This window comes from Hemicordylus capensis, chromosome 2, assembly GCF_027244095.1.
Source record: "Hemicordylus capensis ecotype Gifberg chromosome 2, rHemCap1.1.pri, whole genome shotgun sequence".
Lineage (NCBI taxonomy): Eukaryota > Metazoa > Chordata > Lepidosauria > Squamata > Cordylidae > Hemicordylus > Hemicordylus capensis.
The window spans coordinates 335,749,326-335,768,211 of NC_069658.1; the positions used below are offsets into that span (position 1 = coordinate 335,749,326).

An 18,886-nucleotide genomic window follows, 5' to 3' on the forward strand; every position below is an offset into this window, starting at 1 on the left:
GTATTTAAAATCCGCAAAGCTCCCCGGACGGTGGCTGGGCGGGTGGGTGGTCGGCTGCGGCAGCCGCGGCAGTAGTTTGGGCCAATTCGGCCCGTAATCCGGCCACGTGGGGGGCGGTTTCTTTGGCCCGAAATCGGGCCTTGTGGTGGGCAGTTGGTTGGCGGCGGCGGCAGTAGTTTGGGCCGATTTGGCCTGTAATTTGGCCGCGTGGGGCGGCAGCAGTGGCCTATTTTGGCCCTTTGTCGGGCCACTGGGGGCCGAGGATCGAGCCTTCAGTTGGGGCTGGGCTCGGGCAGCTGGGTGGGCGGGTGGCGGCAGCAGTTTGGGCTGATTCGGCCCATTATCGGGCCGTTTGGGGTGCCCCGGTCCCGTTGGGGAGCGGCTCTGGTCACGTGGGGTGGCTGCGTTGGCGGTGGGCCCAACAGGGGGCATCAGGGAGGCCTTTGGATCCGGCTCTTGGGGCCTACTGGCTGTTTGGAGTTGCAACTGGGTGATTGGTTTCGCAGCGGTGGGGGGGCTGCTGAGGATCTGGATTGAGCTTTTGGGGGCACTTAGCTGGTTTTTGGGAGGTCTCCGGGCCGGCTGGGTGTGGCTTCCTCTGTGGGAGTGCTATATAGCAACTTTAGAGTTACGTCAGTCAATGAATAACTTTATTTAAATAAATAAATAGATAGATAGATAAATAAGTAAGTAAATAAATTTTAAAAACAACAACCCCCAAAACAAGCAAATTCTCTTTATACCTGGGGTTGAGTGATTTGGGATTATGTCTCCCAGGAAGGCAAAAGGGAAATCTGTAGGCCAGCCAGTCAAGCCACCTAAGCGACCTGCGCCCCAACCATCATCTTCGGATGAGGATGATGAGGAAATGATACTCATTAGGGGGATGATTCAGCGGATGGAAGCTTTGGAGCATGCCAGGGCACTGCCCCAGGACAAGGGAGCAGGGCCTTCGGGGGGGGCAAGCCCCTTAGGCAGACGCGGGCGGCTGCGAGGACTCAGTTAATTAAGTCTTTATCTGCCAGATTGAAGGTCCTGGAGGAGGGAGCAGTTCCTACTGGGCCAGTAGGTCTCAGAGTCCCGTGTGAGCAGCCTGTAGTGGTTCCAGACAATGCAGTGGTCCCGGTGGAGGTGCAGCAGGGAGAGTGGCCTTCAGAAGCGGTGGAGGCACCATCTGTCATTCAGCCGGGTGAGTTTGGACCTGTTGCACCACACGGTGGTACTGGCCAGTGGCCACTGTTTCCCTGGCCGATACCAGCCGCTGGGGGTTGGGGCTCTGCCCCTTGGGGGGTCAATTACACATATCCAAGGGGGGGGTGGCGGTTCCGATGCTGGGAATAGGGCCTAGCTCTCAAGGGGTAGCTGAGCAGGTGTGGCAAGGAGTCGTGCCGCCGTCCGGTGGACCCGGGATGATGCCCGCACAGGATGCAGGTTGGTATCCAAGAGGGGTTCTACCTACACCACAGCATTCCCCCTACGGTGCCATGGGGTTGCCTTTGGGAGATCACCTCTTACCGGCCACTAGGGAGAAAATATTGAAAGGGGAGTACGTGGACTTCTTCTCTTTGTTATTTAGGGAACCTGAAGTGAAACACAAGGAGGGTGAGTCCTGTAAGGACCACGTAGTGACAAAACAAAAGCCGGTTGAGAAATCGTGGAACAACTGGCTTTCGGGGTTTACAATTTACATGGGGGTGATCCTTCAGGTACAGCCGGCTAGGGCCCTAGCGTTGGTCAAGTATCTTGACATTATTCATCGGGTGGTGTTGGACTTCTCGGGCACTGCTTGGGTGAGATATGATGAGAATTTCAGGATGCGGGCCGCCCTGGATCCCTCCATGCCATGGGATGCTCCTCATTTGGAGCTCTGGGTTCTCATTATGTCGCCAACGCGGCCGGTAGACGGCGACAGATCGGACAGCGGTCATCTGCTTTCCAAGCCAGCGGCACTGTATTCTCCCGCCCTAGCGGGCCAACAATGGGTTCAACCCCAGTTGGTTTGCTCGGAGTTCAATCGCAGTGACCGCTGTGGGAGACAGGCTTGTAAGTTCAAGCATGCGTGTAGCCTCTGCGGTGCCAAGCACCCGAGCTCTTCCTGCCCCAGGGCATGGGGCTGGGGGGCGGGAGCGAAACCAAGGTTTGATGGTGGTAGAAAGGGGGGGCCCCCTGCCCCCTCTCCAGGTAAAGGGGCCCAGCCCAGTTAGGTTGGACGTTCTGGAGCGGCTGTTGTTTGATTACCCTAATCGGGGGGCCGCAGCCTTGTTGAGTTTTGGGTTCAGGGAGGGCTTTAGGATCCCTTCCTTATCACGGAGGGTGGCTGTCATGGCCAGTAACCTTAAATCCGTTAAAGGGATGGAGGTGGTGGTGTCAAAAGATAAGCAAAGAGGTGGCGGCTGGGAGGGTGGCCGGACCTTTTGATCGCCCCCCTTTGACAATTTGAGGATATCCCCGCTGGGAGTGGTCCCGAAAAAGGCTCCAGGTGAGTACCGCCTCATCCACCACCTGTCATATCCCAGAGGGGGTTCGGTTAATGATTGGATCCCGGAGCATTTAAGTTCAGTTCGTTATACATCCTTCGACAAGGCTGTTCGCATGGTAAGGAGTCAAGGGGTTGGGGCGCTACTGGCTAAGTGCGACATAGAATCTGCCTTTCGACTGTTGCCTGTTCATCCTGATGATTTTGACCTGCTGGGGTTTTCCTTTGCAGGCCAATATTATTTTGATCGGGCCCTGCCTATGGGCTGTTCCATTTCGTGTGCGGCATTTGAGGCATTTAGCACCTTTTTGGAATGGGCAGTCAGGAAAAGGGCGGGTTCTATGTCTACAGCTCACTATCTACATGATTTTCTTTTTGCTGGGAGGGCTTATTCTAATGAATGCCACTTCCTGCTTTAGAGTTTTGTGCAGTTAGCCAGGGAGCTAGGTGTCCCGCTGGCTCAGGGGAAGACTGAGGGTCCCGCGTCTAAGTTATCTTTCCTGGGTATTGAGTTAGACACAGTTGTTGGTTGTTCACGTCTCCCGTTGGAGAAGTTAGCAACCCTGCGTGGTCTCCTATGGGCCATGCAGGCGGCGCGTAGGGTCTCTCTTAAGGAGCTGCAGGTGGTGGTGGGCCATTTGAACTTTGCCTGCAGGGTAGTGGTTCCTGGGCGGGCATTTTTGAGGTGCCTTTGCGACCTGATGTCCGGCTTGCAGGCTCCTCACCACAGGGTAAGGCTCACGGAAGGGGTTAGGGCAGACTTGGCTGTCTGGGGCTCCTTTTTGGAGGGCTTCAATGGCATCTCCTTTTGGAGGGCCAAACAGCTCGTTGAGGCTGAGCTGCAGGTTCATTCCGACACAGCCGGGGGAGTGGGTTTTGGAATTTATTTTCGCAGGCGTTGGTGTTCTGGGCGTTGGCCGGTTGGCTGGGAGCGGGCTGGCATTACGCGGGACCTTACCTTTCTGGAGCTGTTTCCCATTGTGGTGGCAGTGCACCTTTGGGCTGAGGAGTTTTCTAACTCCACAGTCTGGTTTTGGTGTGACAACCAGGCATTAGTGCAGGTTGTCAATTCCCAGACGTCCCGCTCTCCTTGTGTTATGGGCTTGCTTAGGGCTTTTGTTCTGCAGTGTTTACGTGCCAATATTTTATTTGTGGCGCAACATGTTCCCGGGCTTCAGAATAACATCGCTGATGCCCTGTCTCGGTTTCAGTTGGACAGGTTCCGGGAACTAGCGCCGGAGGCAATGCGGGACCCGGAGATCATGCCGGAAGCCCTGTGGCGGCTTGGTGCGTAGCTGCGCTGCAGGCCATCGATGCCTCCTTGGCGCCCAGTACCAGGGTTAGTTATCGGGCGAAGGTTGGGGCGTTTGCGGCATTCAGGAGAAGAGAGGGCATTGTGGAAGCATGGCCTGTGCCTGTGGAACATGTCATGCAGTTTCTGGTGTCTCTTTATGGGGCGGGTAAGGCAGTCTCTACTATGGGAGGCTACGTCTCTGCTCTGGCTTTCGAGGCCCAGGCATGGGGGGTACAGGATGCTACAGGTGATCCTAGGGTTAGGAGGATGCTTGAGGGTTGGGCGCGGCGCCAACCCAGGGGCCCAGACAAAAGGAAGCCACTGACGTTAACTGTGGTTGCAGCCCTAGTTCGCCATTTACCTGCCTGTTGTTCTTCCCCTTGGGAAGCTACGTTGATGAAGGCCGCTTCCTTAGTTTCCTTTTGGGGGGCTTTTAGGCCCAGCGAGGTTTTACCTCGGGGTAGGCATTCACCTTCGGGGCATTGCCTGCAGTTTGGGGATATGTCGTTGGATGGCCTGGGGGTCACGCTGCTCCTCCACAGTTCTAAGATTGATCAGAGAGGGAAGGGTCAGGTGATTCAGTTTCATGCTGCCTCGGACCCGGGGATGTGTCCAGTTACGGCTTTGCGGCAGTACGTGGTGGGTGGCCCCAAGACAACTTGGTGCCTGTTTGTTCATGAGAAGGGGGATCCCTTGACCCAGTATCAGCTATGGGCTGTTTTGAGGAAGGCTATGGCCTGTGCTGGGGTGTCTGAGTTGGGGTTTAGCCTGTACTCATTTAGAATTGGGGCAGCTACTACAGCTAGTGGCTTGGGCCTGGAGGCGAGGGAGGTGCGGAGGATTGGGCGTTGGAAGTCCGATGCGTTCTTACGCTATGTGCGCTGATGCAGTGCGGTAGCGGCTGTTTGTTATCTGTTTGTTCTTTTGACAGGTGCTGGCGGGGCGGCGGCTCCAGTACGTGTGCTCCTGTGTGGCCATTCGTTGGTTTTTTGGGCATACAAGATGGCCAGCGCCTCACATTTTGGGACCCAACTCGGTCTGGGACAGCGGTCCAGGGTGTCCTGGTTGGGTATGCGGGGGATGCTCTGGGGGCAGTTGCTTCCAACCTTGTGGGATTATATAGATAGGTGCTCCTGTCCAGATATTTTGGTGTTGCACTTGGGTGAGAATGACTTGGGCAAGCGAACAGGGCTCTCCATCATTCAGCAGGCCTCTTCTGATTTCACATCCCTGCAGAGTAGGTTTCCAGGGATGAGGACTGTGTGGGTGGAGTGGCTCCAGCGCAGAGTTTGGCGTGGTGTGCACTCTCTGAGGGGGGTGGAATGAGCTCGACGTGAGGCATCTAATGCTATTGGCAGGCTCGTTCTTAGTACCGGGGGTTGGGTGTTGGCACAGCCGGGGCTTTCGGCCTCCTTGCCTCACCTATTCAGGCCGGACGGAGTACATCTGTCTGTTCAAGGCTGTGATTTATACTTGTCCAATATTCGGAGGGGGCTTGAGGAATTGTTGGTGAGTGGTGGGGCAGGAAGGCCAAGCTAGGCTGACCTACCTGTGTGGCAGGGACAGTGCAGGTTTAGTTGGAAAATAGTGGGTTTAACATTGGTGAGCACCCTGGGATGGTTTAATGGGTGATTGGTCAATCGCTCCCTTTTGGCTTGTGCGGCCCAGGGATGACGATTCGTCATGAACCGGCTTCAGGACTTTGCAGATCCTTGGGCTGCGCGGTCCGGGGTGTGCAAACGCCTAGAAGGTTCCAGGCCCCTGCTTGGGGGTTGGTAGTAAGGAGATGGATCAGGCCAGTGCCTGATGCTCTCCTGAGCCAGGGTGTGTCGCCCAAGCATGGTGCAGGGGAGGACCGGGGTGTCCGAACCTGGCGATTGCTAGGTCCCGCACTGTCTTGGGTGGGGGAACATCCCTACCTAGTTCGCTTGCTCACTGTTTATTAAGTTAATAAAGTTATGACCAGTTTCACCCAACAAATTGTGTCGGTGTCTTCTTGGGCTGGGGTCTGGGGACAATGAGCATTTTCTGATCCTAAGTGCTGCAATCTTACACTTGTACAAGTTTTCTTAAAACCAAGTATACTTATAACATCATTAAAATGAATGGGAGTAATCCCAGCAATCTCAGCAATCCCAGCAATCTCAGCAGGATGTGGATTGCACCCTAAATATTTAATTTGTCTCCCTCCCCAACAAGAAAGTACATAATGTGTTTTAAGCTGAGCACAGATGGTAGCTTCAAAAGCAATCAATCAATCAATCAATCAATATAATAATGAAAATGCCTTACTGCCTCCTATTTCTAAACTTCTAATTTTCAGATCTTCTAATCAGTTCCCCCCTTCCCAATGCCTTGCTGCTAGTGCCTGAAAAGCCTTTAAGAAGTCAAAGCAAAAAGAGCCAGCCTTATTGTTTTTGTCACTTTAAGGCTGCAGCACTGCTTCAGAGAACAAACTTTCAGATCCAGCTTTGAACAGAGTACAAACAGAAGTAATTATAATTAACAAGATTAAAAGCAGACCACGTGCCCAATAACTGCTGCTCCAACCTCTCCAAGAGGACTTTCATGCCAGACTGCAGTCCTATACTCCTGATGTAACAAGGACACATAAGGAAATAACCGGAACAAGTCAAGAGATAGTTTACATAGCAAAGATAAGTGTCAGAGGACAGACTTCAGAGGCACCTGGACTTTGCCAATGTGGAACAAAGTGATTAGTAGAAATGTCTTTCTGTAGTTCGACTATACTCAGACTGAGAAAGGAGCAAAGAAATATGGCACATCATCTTCTCCCCTTATGTTAAACGACACAATGAGGCTACGGAACAGAGTGGGGAGAAAAAAGTCTCCTCTCAAGGTTACTAAAAGCCCTATGAAAGGGATACCCTCCATTCTGTTGTCATTGACTCTTTTCTCCTTCAGTGTTTCTGCTTAAGACAGATAAAAGCTGGAGAGGCATTCTACTATACACATAAATAAAAATGGCACCAGAACTGTGGAAATATCCCCTTCTCTTTATGTTCCAAACTAAAAGGAGGATAAAATAAAACTGATATATTGTCAAAACATTGCTGCTACCACCAAAGCAATTTAACTAAACAGACAAATAGATGTGATGAGCATCGAATGAAGGGGAAACACCTGCAACTTGTGGATTTCTGTACTCTTTAAGCTGCAAAAGTAGAATTGTGTTTCAAAGAGAAGCAACTTAAGATATACACCCTTGCCAATAAACCCTTGCATCCATCCTTTTATAACTAAGTCTATGCCTTGTGAGCTGTGCATGTCAAACAGCTAACTAACTGATAGATATTTTGATGTCCAACGTTATCTTACTGTTTTTGGCATGTGTAAATTGGATAATTTGTGAACTTATTGATACTGGATGTTTTGTTTTTCTGTTATTTTAATTGTATTTGTCTGAAAAATAAATAATAATAAAAAAGAATGGACTACAACCCCCATCATCGCTGACTATTGACTATTGGCTGTGGGGTGACAAAAACATAAGAACAGCCCTGCTGGATTGGACCCAAGGCCCATCTAGTCCAGCATCCTGTTTCACACAGTGGCCCACCAGATGCAGCTGGAAAACTGCAGGCAGGAGTTGAGGGCATGCCCTCTCTCCTGCTATCACTCCCTTGCAACTGGTACTCAGGCATCCTGCCTTTGAGGCTGGAGGTAGCCTATAGCCCTCCAACTAGTAGCTGATGATAGGCCGCTCCTCCACAAAATTATTCAAACCCCTCTTGAAGCCATCCAGTTTGTTGGCTGTCACCACATCTTGTGGCAGAGAATCCCACAAGTTGATTATGTGTTGTGTGAAAAAGTACTTCCATTTGTTGGTCCTAGATTTCCTGGCAATCAATTTCATGGGATGATCCCTGGTTCTAATGTTATGTTAACCCCTGCTAACTTGGCAAAGAGGCACCTTTTAACATGGTGATTCTCTTTATTTAGCAGTAGGGATGTGCAAAATGTTTCGGATACAAAATGTTTCGTACCCCAAATAACCTGTTTCGGGTGTTTTGCAGACAAAACAAAACACCCATTTTCCAGATCCAAAAGTTTTGTATACAAAACAAAACGTCCCTGTTTCGGCTACAAAACGTTTTGTTGTTTCGGACCTCCATTTTGTAGTGATCTCTGAGTCAGTCTCCATTTTGTGTTTGACATCTCTTTGAATTTCCCACCCTTCCTGCCTTCTGATCGGTGACATAAATCATGGGCTGACCTGCTGACAATTCCCTCCTTGTTCCCCATTGGCTCTTTTGCTTCTTTCCACTCTTTACTGACCCCACATTGGCCAAGGGAAGGGTTGCTAAACCATGGGGTGCTGGGTTCTGCTGTTTCTGTGGTGTTCTGAATGTAGATTTTCTGGTAGCATATGAGAGTGGATTCTTGTTTTTCACTGAAAATCTCATATGCTACCAGAGAATCTACAATGAACACCTCAGAAACAACAAAACCCAGTACCCCACAGGCTTGTGTGTGTGTGGGGGGGGTGGTGGTGGTTGGCACCTTATGTGTACTACACAACTCCTTGCTCTGGGCAACCCCAGTGCCCCCAAGTGGAATTATGGGGCTGCTGAAACCTCCATTATTCCCCATGGGAGAAATCTTAAAGACACGTAAACTTCAACAAATCACAAAAGATCAGCCCTTTGCCCAATTCCTTTGAAATTATTCTGGAAGTTTCCTTGCCCCCATTGGGCACTACCTACCACCCACCACACTCTGCTCTGGGTCATCCCTTTCCCCTTGATTTGAAGCGATACATTTGATGGAATCCCCATTATTCCCTATGGGAAAATTCTTAAAGATGTGTAAACTTTAAAAAAATTCACAAAAAAAAACAAAACACCCCAGCCCTTTGCCTAATTCCTTTGAAATATGGGTGGTAGCTTCCACCCATTGGACACTACCCCCCCCCACTCTTTTTGCCCTGGGGCCCTTTTTAAAAATCCAAATCGATTCGGATTCAGATTTGGAACATTTGGCTACAAAACAAAACAGGGCTGATTCGGATTCAGAAATTTTGGGTACAAAACAAAACGGGAATGTTTCGATTCGGATACAAATCGAAACAAGAAAATTCCAAAATGCACACCCCTATTTAGCAGGGGAAGAGTAACTGGCCCTATCCACCCCAGCACAGTACTTCCAGTGACTGTTGCTGGTGTCTATCTAATGTTTCTTTTTAGAATGTGAGCCCTTTGGGGACAGGGAGCCATTTTCTTTATTTATTATTTATCTGTGTAAACTGCTCTGAGCCATTTTTGGAAGGGCGGTATAGAAATCAAATAAATAAATAATGAATGAATGAATGAATGTGAGAGGGAGAAGGATTTCTATCCACTTTCTCCACACCATGCATGATTTTATAGACCTTTATCATGTCTTCCTGCAGTCGTCTTTTTTCTAAACTAAATAGCCCCAGGTGTTGTAGCCTTGCCTCATATGAAAGGTGCTCTAGGACCCTGATCATTTCTTCTGCACCTTTTCCAGTTCTAAAATGTCCTTTTTTAGATGTGGTGACCAGAACTGTACACAGTAGTCCAGGAGTGGCTGCACCATAGTTTTGTATAAGGGATTATAATATTAGCAGTTTTATTTTCAATCCCCTTCCTAATGATCCCTAGCATGGAGTTGATCTTTTTCACAGCTGCCTCACATTGAGTCGACACTTTCAAAGAGCTGTCCACCACGACCCCAAGATCCCTCTCCTGGTCAGTCACTGACAGCTCAGATCCCATCAGCATTTACTTGAAGTTGGAGTTTTTCGTCCCAATGTGCATCACTTTACATTTGCCAACACTGAACCAAAATTTGCCACTTTGTTGCCCACTCCCCAGTTTGGAGAGATCCTTTTGGGGCTCCTCACAATCTGTTTTGGATTTCACTACCTGAAAGAGTTTGGTATCATCTGCAAATTTGGCCACCTCGCTGCTTACGCCAACTTCTAGATAATTGATGAATAAATTAAAAAGCACCGGTCCCAGTACAGATCCCTGGGGGACCCCACTTCTTACTTCCCTCCATTGTGAAAACTCTCCATTTATCCCTACCCTGTCCTTCAACCAGTTAGCACTGGTTTTCCAATCTCCACTAACTGGAATTGTAGTTCAACAACACCTGGAGGACCAAAGTTGTGCAGCCCTGGTGTAGCCACTACAGAGCTAGATGGGCCAATGGACCGACTCAGTTTGGGGCAGCTTCCTAAGTTCTTATATACCAGAGATTTTGGAAAGACAAGGAGCACACTTAATAAGGCTACCATGTGTCAGCTGTTTGAAATGGCTGCTACACTCATCATGAAGGATATGTGCAGTGGACAATGCCCCTCCTGCAGTACATTGAAGTTTGCATATCTATCTTCCCAGGAGTGAGAAAACAGCATGGAGGTGTGTCAATTTTGAAATAGTGGGAAGGGTTACACAGTCTCCACTGATCTTTCTTGAAGTCTCAGAAGCTGCTTTTTCTTTGTTTGTAAAAACCAAAGGAACCACCAGAAAAAGAAACAAACAACTGCATGTAATGTTTAGTTTTCTCCTCAGAAACAACTGGCACCTATGGGTCATGGTACATCACATGTCAAAATCTCAATGATCATGATTTGGGCTGTTCAGATGATAACACTAATGAGGAACCCATAATGAAGGTTATGTAACTTAGAGAACCAGATAGTTGTTTAGATAGTAATGTAATTTGCATCTCTCTCTTTTTAGAATAAAACCGCCCTTAAAATCTCAACATTTAATCTGTGGTAACTTTAAAAGCAAGGGAACAGATTGTAGCTTCAGGTTTACAAAACAGACCCGGGGGTGGGGTATTTAAATTGATGAAATAACCTTGACTATGTCTTTTACATTTTAATTAAATAAATGCATAAGTCTCAATTGATGGTCATTAAACAAATGCCAGCAAAAATGCTGGCAAATGGCCTTAATGCAGGAAAGCTAAAATGAGTGTGTGGGAGTCCTGTTTGCCTTGCAGTAAAAGGAGAAAACATTATTATACCTTTAAGCCTCAAGGACTGAGCACCATTTACAAGGAAGTAGCACTGGTATATATTAAAAAAGAGTCAATTGGTTCAATTGTCTTTGCCCACTATGCAAAGGCAATATAATAAATAGGAGTCCTGTCTTCCTTCTTTTCCTACACTTGCCTTATATTAGAAAATATAATTAATATTATAATCTATTAAACTTAATATTAATATAATAAATATTATATTAGACTATTGAGAGGATTATGATACAAGAGTAGGTAATGTTTCCTTCTTTTCATCTATGAAAGGAAATCTTCATGATAGAAGCTGCAAAAAGTTTTCCAATGTACTTAACAACCTTACATCTGAACAGTTCACCAAGCCCAGTATTATTGACACTGATTTTCAGTAGAGATGTACACAAATGGCTTGTGCGCAGGCTGGCGGGGCAGAGAGTGATTCCCCTAAGGAGCTGTTAAGGAGGGTCCTTATCGGCTCCTACCTGCCCCAACACTTTTCTGGGCATGGTGCCCGATCCACAATCGGGCACACAGGGCTGCAGCGAACCACCAGTTCACTTAGTCAGACCACCAGTTCACCTATCCCAGTATTATTGACTCTGATTTCCTGTAGAAATGTGCACAGATGGCTTGTGCAACAGTTGGTGGGTTGGGGAGCAGTTTCCAACTGGCCACGCAGTGTCGCCACACGCATGGTCAGACCATCAGTTCACCTAGCCCAGGATTACTGACACTGTTTTCCAGCAGAGATGTGCACTAATGGCTCGTGCATGGGCTGGCAGGGCGGGGAGCGGTTCCCCTATTTTCCAGGCATGCTGACTGGTCCCAAACTGGCTGCCCGGGGCTGTGGCACTGTTCCCTGCAGCCTCTGTGTGGCGTCAGCACACACATGGACGTGCTGATGCTGTGCAGAGGTTTGAGGAGAGCTGGTCTTGTGGTAGCAAGCATGACGTCCCCTTAGCTAAGCAGGGTCTGCCCTGGTTGCATATGAATGGGAGACTTGATGTGTGAGCACTGCAAGATACTCCCCTCAGGGGAAGGAGCCGCTCTGGGAAGAGCAGAAGGTTTCGAGTTCCCTCCCTGGCTTCTCCAAGATAGGGCTGAGAGAGATTCCTGCCTGCAACCTTGGAGAAGCCACTGCCAGTCTGTGAAGACAATACTGGCCTAGAAAGACCAATGGTTTGACTCAGTATATAGCAGCTTCCTATGTTCCTATGTTCCTAACCACAGCCCAATGCAGCCGGTTTGGGATGCCATGCCCAGAAAAGCAGGGGCCGTCGCTAGTAAGGAGATCCTTACTGGCTCCTTAAGGAAACTGTCCTCTGGTAGGGTTGTGGGTTTTTTTCTGTTTTGTTTTTGTCCAAGATCTGACACCCCCCCCCGCATTTTGTTCTTTGTTCAAAGTCAGCCAATCTGAAACACCCCCATTTTGTTCTTTGTTCGGAATTGCAAAATCCAAATCTGAAACATTTTGGACTTTAAAAAAATGGCCACAGGGCAAAACTAGTGGGTGGGGGTGGTAGTGCCCAATGGGTGGAAGCTACCATCCAAATTTCAGAGGAATTGGACAAAGGGCTGATGTTTAGTAAATGTTTGAAGTTTAAGATTTTTCCCATGGGGAATAATGGAGGTTTCAGCAAACATATAGCTTCACGTCGGGGGGAAAGGGGTGGCCCAGAGGAGAGTTGGGTGGGTGGTAGTGCCCAGTGGGGGCAATGAAGATGCCAAAATTATTTCAAAGGAATTGGGCAGAGGGCTGATTTTTAAAGATTTAATGCAGTTTACGCATCTTTAAGGTTCTTCCCCATAGGGAATGATAGAGTTCTCAGCAGCCCCATAACTGCACTGGGGGTCACTGGGGTGGCCCAGAGCGAGTGGTGTAGAGCACATAGGGTGCCAACCACCCCCATGGGTTGCTAACCCATGGGGTACTGGGTTCTGTTGTTTCTGAGATGTTTTGAGTGTAGATTCTCTGGTAGCATATGAAAGTGTATTCATGGTTTGTTACTGAAAATCTCATATGCTACCAGAACCCAGCACCCCATGGGTTAGCAACCCATGGAGGTGGTTGGCACCCTATGTGACTACCCAACCACTCGCTCTGGGCCACCCAAGTGCCCCCCAGGTGGAGTTATGGGTCTGCTGAAACTTCCATTATTCCCTATGGGAGAAAAACCTTAAAGATGAGTAAACTTCAATAATTCCTACGAAATCAGCCCTTTGCCCTATTCCTTTGGAATCTGGGTTGTGGCAGGCACCCCTTGGGACACTGCTGCCCAACCCACTGTTTTGCCCCTCAGGCCCCCTGCCTGCCCTAAATCTGCCCCAAAGACATGTCAACTTCAGAAATTCTTTAAAAATCAGCCCTTTTCCCAATTCCTTTGGAATAGGGGTGACAGCAGGCACCCATTGGGGCACTACCATCTGACCCACTCTTCTGCCCCAAATCCACCCCAAATAACATCAACATCACACATCAACAACAAGAGCAGAGCTTTGCAAAGAACCAGGCAGATTTCCATAGGTCATGCACATCCACATCCCCCCACCCCCAAAATACAACTGATCTACACACAACAATGGGAAACAACCACAATGAAATGCACACTGCCCCACGCAGAGTGCACACTGCCCCACTGGCCAATGAGGGTAAATTTTACCCTCAAATTTCCTTAAAAGGAATAAGGAGGCAATTGCCAGCAGATCAACCCATCCTTTCTCTGGCCAATCTTCAGGCTGGAAGGGCCGGAAATTCAAACAGATGTCAAAACACAAAATGAAGACTGAAAGAGAAAGACTTTTCATGATTGCAAAATGGTGTTTCAAAACAGCCGAAACAACAAAACATTTTGTATCCGAAACAGGGATGTTTTGTTTTGGCTACAAAATTTTCTGTTTGGAGCATTGGGTGTTTTGTTTTGGCTACAAAACAGCTGAAATGGCCTGTTTGGGGCACAAAACGTTTTGTATCTGAAACAAAACACACACCCCTACTCTCTGGCCCATCGAGGCTCCTGAAGGGAACTGCTCTCTGGCACCCAAGCTGGTTTAGCACTTCCCAGAGGAGACACCAAACCGACGTGCACATCCCTATTTTCCAGCAGCTCTCCAGGTTTTAGACAAGTGTATTTTCACCTGGAAATACTCAGCTGGAAACATCAGATATTGAACCTGGGACCTTCTGCATGCAAAGTTTGTGTTTCACCATTGAACTAAGACCCTTCCTTATTGTCTCAACGCTATATTGAACTTGACTGGGGTGGGGTGGTCATGGGAATGTTTCACATTTTTGTCACTTTGTGTAATCTAAAGATTACACAGCGTTTATTTCTGCATCTTCTGGCTTTCTCCTGTCCAAGGCCCTGCATCCTCAGGCACAGACTCCCTCACCCTTCCACCAGGAAACAGAATGTTCATGTAAGCTAGGCATGGCTTCCCATTTTGATTATTTTGTTGGGCAGGCAGATGATTAAAAGATTCTTCCAACATTATCTTTAGCAACTTGGACACTACTGCAATATCTTGGGAATGTTACAGTCCGAGGGCAGATGAGAAGAGCTCATGGCACTGCACTGCAGCACCTTCTGGGAATTAGAGCAATACTGAAGTGAAATAGTCCCCTGTTATCTCAGACTTACAATGTTACAGATTGATGTCTGAAGGAGCCACACTGCAGCAGTCTCTGTACCATTATAGGTAATGTTAAGGAATGGGCCCAGTTATGATGGCTATGAGGGCAAACAGGGATGGTGAGATCTTCATCCCAGTCCTCAAATCAATGGATTTGATTTGTTCCTTTGCTCGTTCCTTACCCCCATACGTATGAGTAGCAGACATTTCTTTTTTTAGGTCATTCTGTTTTGCATTCCTGTGCCAATACTTCCAATAATTCAACAAATTGTGATACTGATTTATGGTGTGCCTCACTTCTCCTCCAGGAATTTGAGCCAGTTCTGAAGGTTAGAAACAAGAAGCTGCAAAGCCCATGAATAATCAAAAACATCTGACCAACTCTCCCTGAAGCCAACAGGAAGGTTTTTCCACAAGTACCATAAATGAGATCAAACAGGCAGAATACTTTCAAAGGAATAAATATATAAATAGCAAGAAAAGCGTTTTCAAATATTGTTTACCTAAAACTTTCAGTCTCTCTGCTCCAACCACCACTTCATTGTCATCGGCAGAAAACAACAATTTCCCCGAGGTGGTTAGCACTTCAAATTTTTGACTGTGTGCTTCCACTGCTTTGGGACCTAAAGAGAAGAAAGAAAGTTTAGTGTTTTATCCCCTCTGATAGATATTATGCTGAAAATCAGACATAACACATCTTTCCTGAATTTGAGACATAGAAATGCAGAAAGGGGTTATGCTAATAATTCTGCTTAGCATATATCATGCCAATTGAGAGACTAATATGTGTGACGTCTTCTACATCTACATAAATATGAGAACCGTTCTTTGGAAAATGCCCATTATTCTTTTATTACTGAATGGACTTTTATTTACATAGGCTTACATGTCTCACAGTGCAATGCAGGCAGTACCAGACCTACCTGTCCTGCTGTCTCAGTGACACTGCTGTGCAAGAGGGCAGTATCAGGATTGCTGACTTTTGCACAACTTCTTGTGCAAGTTCCATTATTGATTAAATAAATAATGTCTTGTGCAACTCCCATTATTGATGAAAATACCTTAAAAAGCATTTCAAATAATAATAATAAAGGGTCAGCTGTTCCAGTACTGTCCCCTTGCACAATAGCATCGTTGCATGTCTTAAAACTCTGCAGTGGCACAGGGAAGTCTGGCACTACTCATGTTATGCTGAAGGACATGTAAGCCGGCAGCATTTATTACATAAATATCAAGCTACTACATATCAAGTTACTAAATATCAAGCTACTAAAAAAATGTCCCTGAAATTTTAGACTGAAAGTTCCAAATGTTCCACCATCAGATCAAATTCTGCAGTTGGATTCTCCCCCCCGCCCCACCATTTCCTTTCTATATATTCAAATTCAGAATGTTGTGTTCACTCCTTTTTTGTAATGTACTGGGATTATGGGAAAGAGCTGCTCATTGAAAAGGGAAACGAGAAAGGAAAGTTTATAAAGAATGAAGATGGTGAGAAACTACAAGGATGGCAGGAAGGTCTGAGATTAAGTCCTCCATTTTGTGTTGTGTTATGGTTATGTTGTATGTTTTAAAATGGCAGACTAAGTTCAAAAGGTTAGCCTAGGGAATTAGTTACAACCTGAGAGCCAGTATAGCGTAGTGGTTAGAATGTTGGGCTAGGACCAGGAAGATCAGAATTTGAATCCCCATTCAACCATGAAACCCACTGGGTGACTCTGGTCTAGTCATGTATCTCTCAGCCTAACCTACCTCACAGAGTTCCTGCAAAGATAAAGATAACCATGTACACTGCTCTGGGCTCCTTGGAGGAAGCGTGGGATATAAATGGAATGAATGAATGAATGAATGAATGAATGAATGAATGAATGAATGAAAGATTAGCCCAGGAAAACAAAAACCAAGATAATAATAACAATAACCAAGTTTTAGGGTTAAAAAGGCAGAGTTGAAGAGGGGTTTTAGTTAGAGGGAGTCAAAGAGAGAGATTGAAAGAAGAAAGCCAGGAGAAGAAGGATCAGAGGTGTTGAAGGAAGAAGAAAGCTGCTGAAGGCCTCCGGAACTGGTGAGATTGGCTGTATTAGGGATGCAGTAGGATGCATTTCTTATTATCCTTTGTTAATATGGGTTTTAAAAATATTCAGAAAACAATTTCTAAGAATATGAATTGGATTGTTTTGTTTTTCTTTCTAGGCAAAGACATAGGTTCAGTCAGAGCTCATGTAGTTTCTGAGTTATGTTCCCCACCCCATGCTTACTTGCCACCCTACTCTACCCAAGCTGTTGCTGCAATCTAAGAGATACTATCTGTTGTTTAGATGGAGGCAACCAGGAATAAAGACTTCCACTTAGTGGCAGCAGTAAAGCCCGAAAGGTGAGAAGCAAGAGGCGGATTTGCTTGCCTTTCCCCTTTATTCACAGGCATCATTACTACCAGACCATGGCAGATGGAAACTAATACCCTATATGGATGGGATTAACATAATGGGACACTACTCACCCTGGCCAACAGCCCTGCTCATGAGAAAGCCTAGGCAGAGCAAATCCCCGATGTGGAAGGGGCTGGGACCCCCTTCCCCAACATTTCAGTGTAAAAATAGAGCTTTAATGATCAAGAGACCCGAGACACTGGGTTCAGGGATGGGCCTTTAATCCCCATTCAAATTTCCTGGGTTCGGTCTGGCGTGGCACCATATACAGATCTGCGAGCATGTGGATTCATGGGAGGGGGCGCCCTGGTTTCCAACTGCCCCAGGACAGCTGGGTCATCCTTCAGGGGTCTAGGCAATGGTGCACATGTCTACCTGGGTGGAAGGGCTTGAAGGAGGCATGCTTTCACAGCAGCTTGGTGTCAGCCATGAAGACAAGGAAAGCAGTCTCTGGGGTGCCCGTCCCCACGGCTTCCCATATGTGGGAAGTGCACTTCTGCTGTGAAGGGCCAGTCAACCTGCTGCATTGCTCAATAAGAGAGTAAAAGGCCATGGGGACACCCCCCTTTCAGTTCATGAGAGGAAACATCAGAGGAGTGAGAGAGAATTGCCAAGCAAATTCAGTCATAGTGCCTGATGGCAAAACATCCCCTTCTCCCACCAGTCACTCCCTCAGAGGAGTGACAGGCCATTGAGGCTCTATGTTGATCAAGGTTGCTGTGCAGAGGAAATTTGTGGGGATGGGTACCCTGGAGACTGCATTGTCTTGGCAGCTGCCACCAAGTAGTTGTCAGATCATGCCGCCTGCCCATGTGGACATATGCACCCTTGCTCATTCCCCGAAATGATTCTGGGCAGAATTTTTTTTTGGGGGGGGGGGCAGAGAATTAACCTATTGTGGAAAAGTTGAAAGATCCAGAGAAATGATGAGAGATTTTAGCCAAATAAGATTAACTTGAAAATTATGACATTTTTTGCATACTGATCTGTAGATAACAGAAAATGCTTTTGACTTCAGTATTCAAATAAGTAAGAAGATAAGAAAAGATACTATGACTTATTAAGAGTCCTGCAACAGAAACGCACCAACCTTCCATATATACTTAACCCTGTATTTTGCCCATAAACCTATCGGTAGCCAGTGTAGCTCTTATAATATAGGAGTAATATGGTTTCTCCGAGATGACGCAGAGACCAACTGGGCTGCCACTTTTTATACCAACTGTGGATTCTGGACTATGTACAAAGGTAGCCCAACATACAGCACATTGCATTAGTCAAGTCTGGAGGTTACCAGCATATGTACTACTGTTCTGTGGTCGTTTATCTCAAGAAATGGACTCAGCTAGCATATCAGCTGAAGCTGATAGAAAGCACCTCTGGTCACCACCTCATCCTGGGTCACCAGGAAGAGGTTTGGATCCAGAAGCACCCCAGACTGTGCATCTGTTCCTTCTGGGGAAGTGTGATCCCATTCAGAACTGGCAGATCAAAATCCTCCTGAGTTCCAACCCTGCACAATAGGTACTTCCATCTTCTCTGTATTCAGTCTCAGTTTGTTATCCCTTATCCAGCACATCCCTGCCTGCAGGCAGGCATTTAGGGATGTTATGACTTCTCTTGATGATGTTGACATGGAGAAATAGATTTAGGTGTCATCAGAATAATGATAACCCCTTGCACCAAATATCCTGATGATATCTCCCAGCGGTTTCATGTAGATGTTGAAAAGTGTTGGAGACAGTATGGAGCCCTGGGGAACACCATACAAAAGTTCATATTTTGAAGAGCAACAGTCTTCAAGGGACACCATCTGGAATCTGCTGGGAGAGGTAGGAGCAGAACCACTGCAAAGCAGTGCCTCCCACCTCCAACCCCCTCTAATGCTCAAGAAGGATACTGGTTCTAGTATTATGTGAATTCTAGTGTTATGCAAAAGGGAGAAAAGTTTCTCTCTATCAACTTTCTCCACATCATGCATGATTTTATAGACCTCTATCATGTTGCCCCCTCAGTTGTCTTTTTTCTAAACTAAAAAGCCCC

At 47.1% G+C, this 18,886-nt stretch overlaps 1 protein-coding gene and 1 long non-coding RNA gene across 8 annotated transcripts in view; one reads left to right on the forward strand and one right to left on the reverse strand.

Annotated features, from left to right (window-relative positions):
* Positions 1 to 7,153, forward strand: part of LOC128345773 (uncharacterized) — a 48,054-nt gene extending 40,901 nt beyond the window's left edge. The window contains exons 2-3 of one of the 2 annotated variants that reach the window (XR_008316647.1): positions 1,026 to 1,189; positions 6,094 to 7,153. This is a non-coding gene — a long non-coding RNA (uncharacterized LOC128345773). Of the gene's footprint in view, positions 1 to 1,025; positions 1,190 to 4,701; positions 5,607 to 6,093 lie in introns of those variants that run through there. The other variant, XR_008316646.1, reaches the window with a different exon arrangement.
* Positions 1 to 18,886, reverse strand: part of SGCD (sarcoglycan delta) — a 620,371-nt gene that overhangs the window by 116,870 nt on the left and 484,615 nt on the right. For all 6 annotated transcript variants that reach the window (XM_053298220.1, XM_053298224.1, XM_053298221.1 and 3 more), the window contains one exon: positions 14,918 to 15,037. In XM_053298220.1, the coding sequence (XP_053154195.1) occupies positions 14,918 to 15,037 (120 nt within the window). The remainder of the gene's footprint in view (positions 1 to 14,917; positions 15,038 to 18,886) is intronic.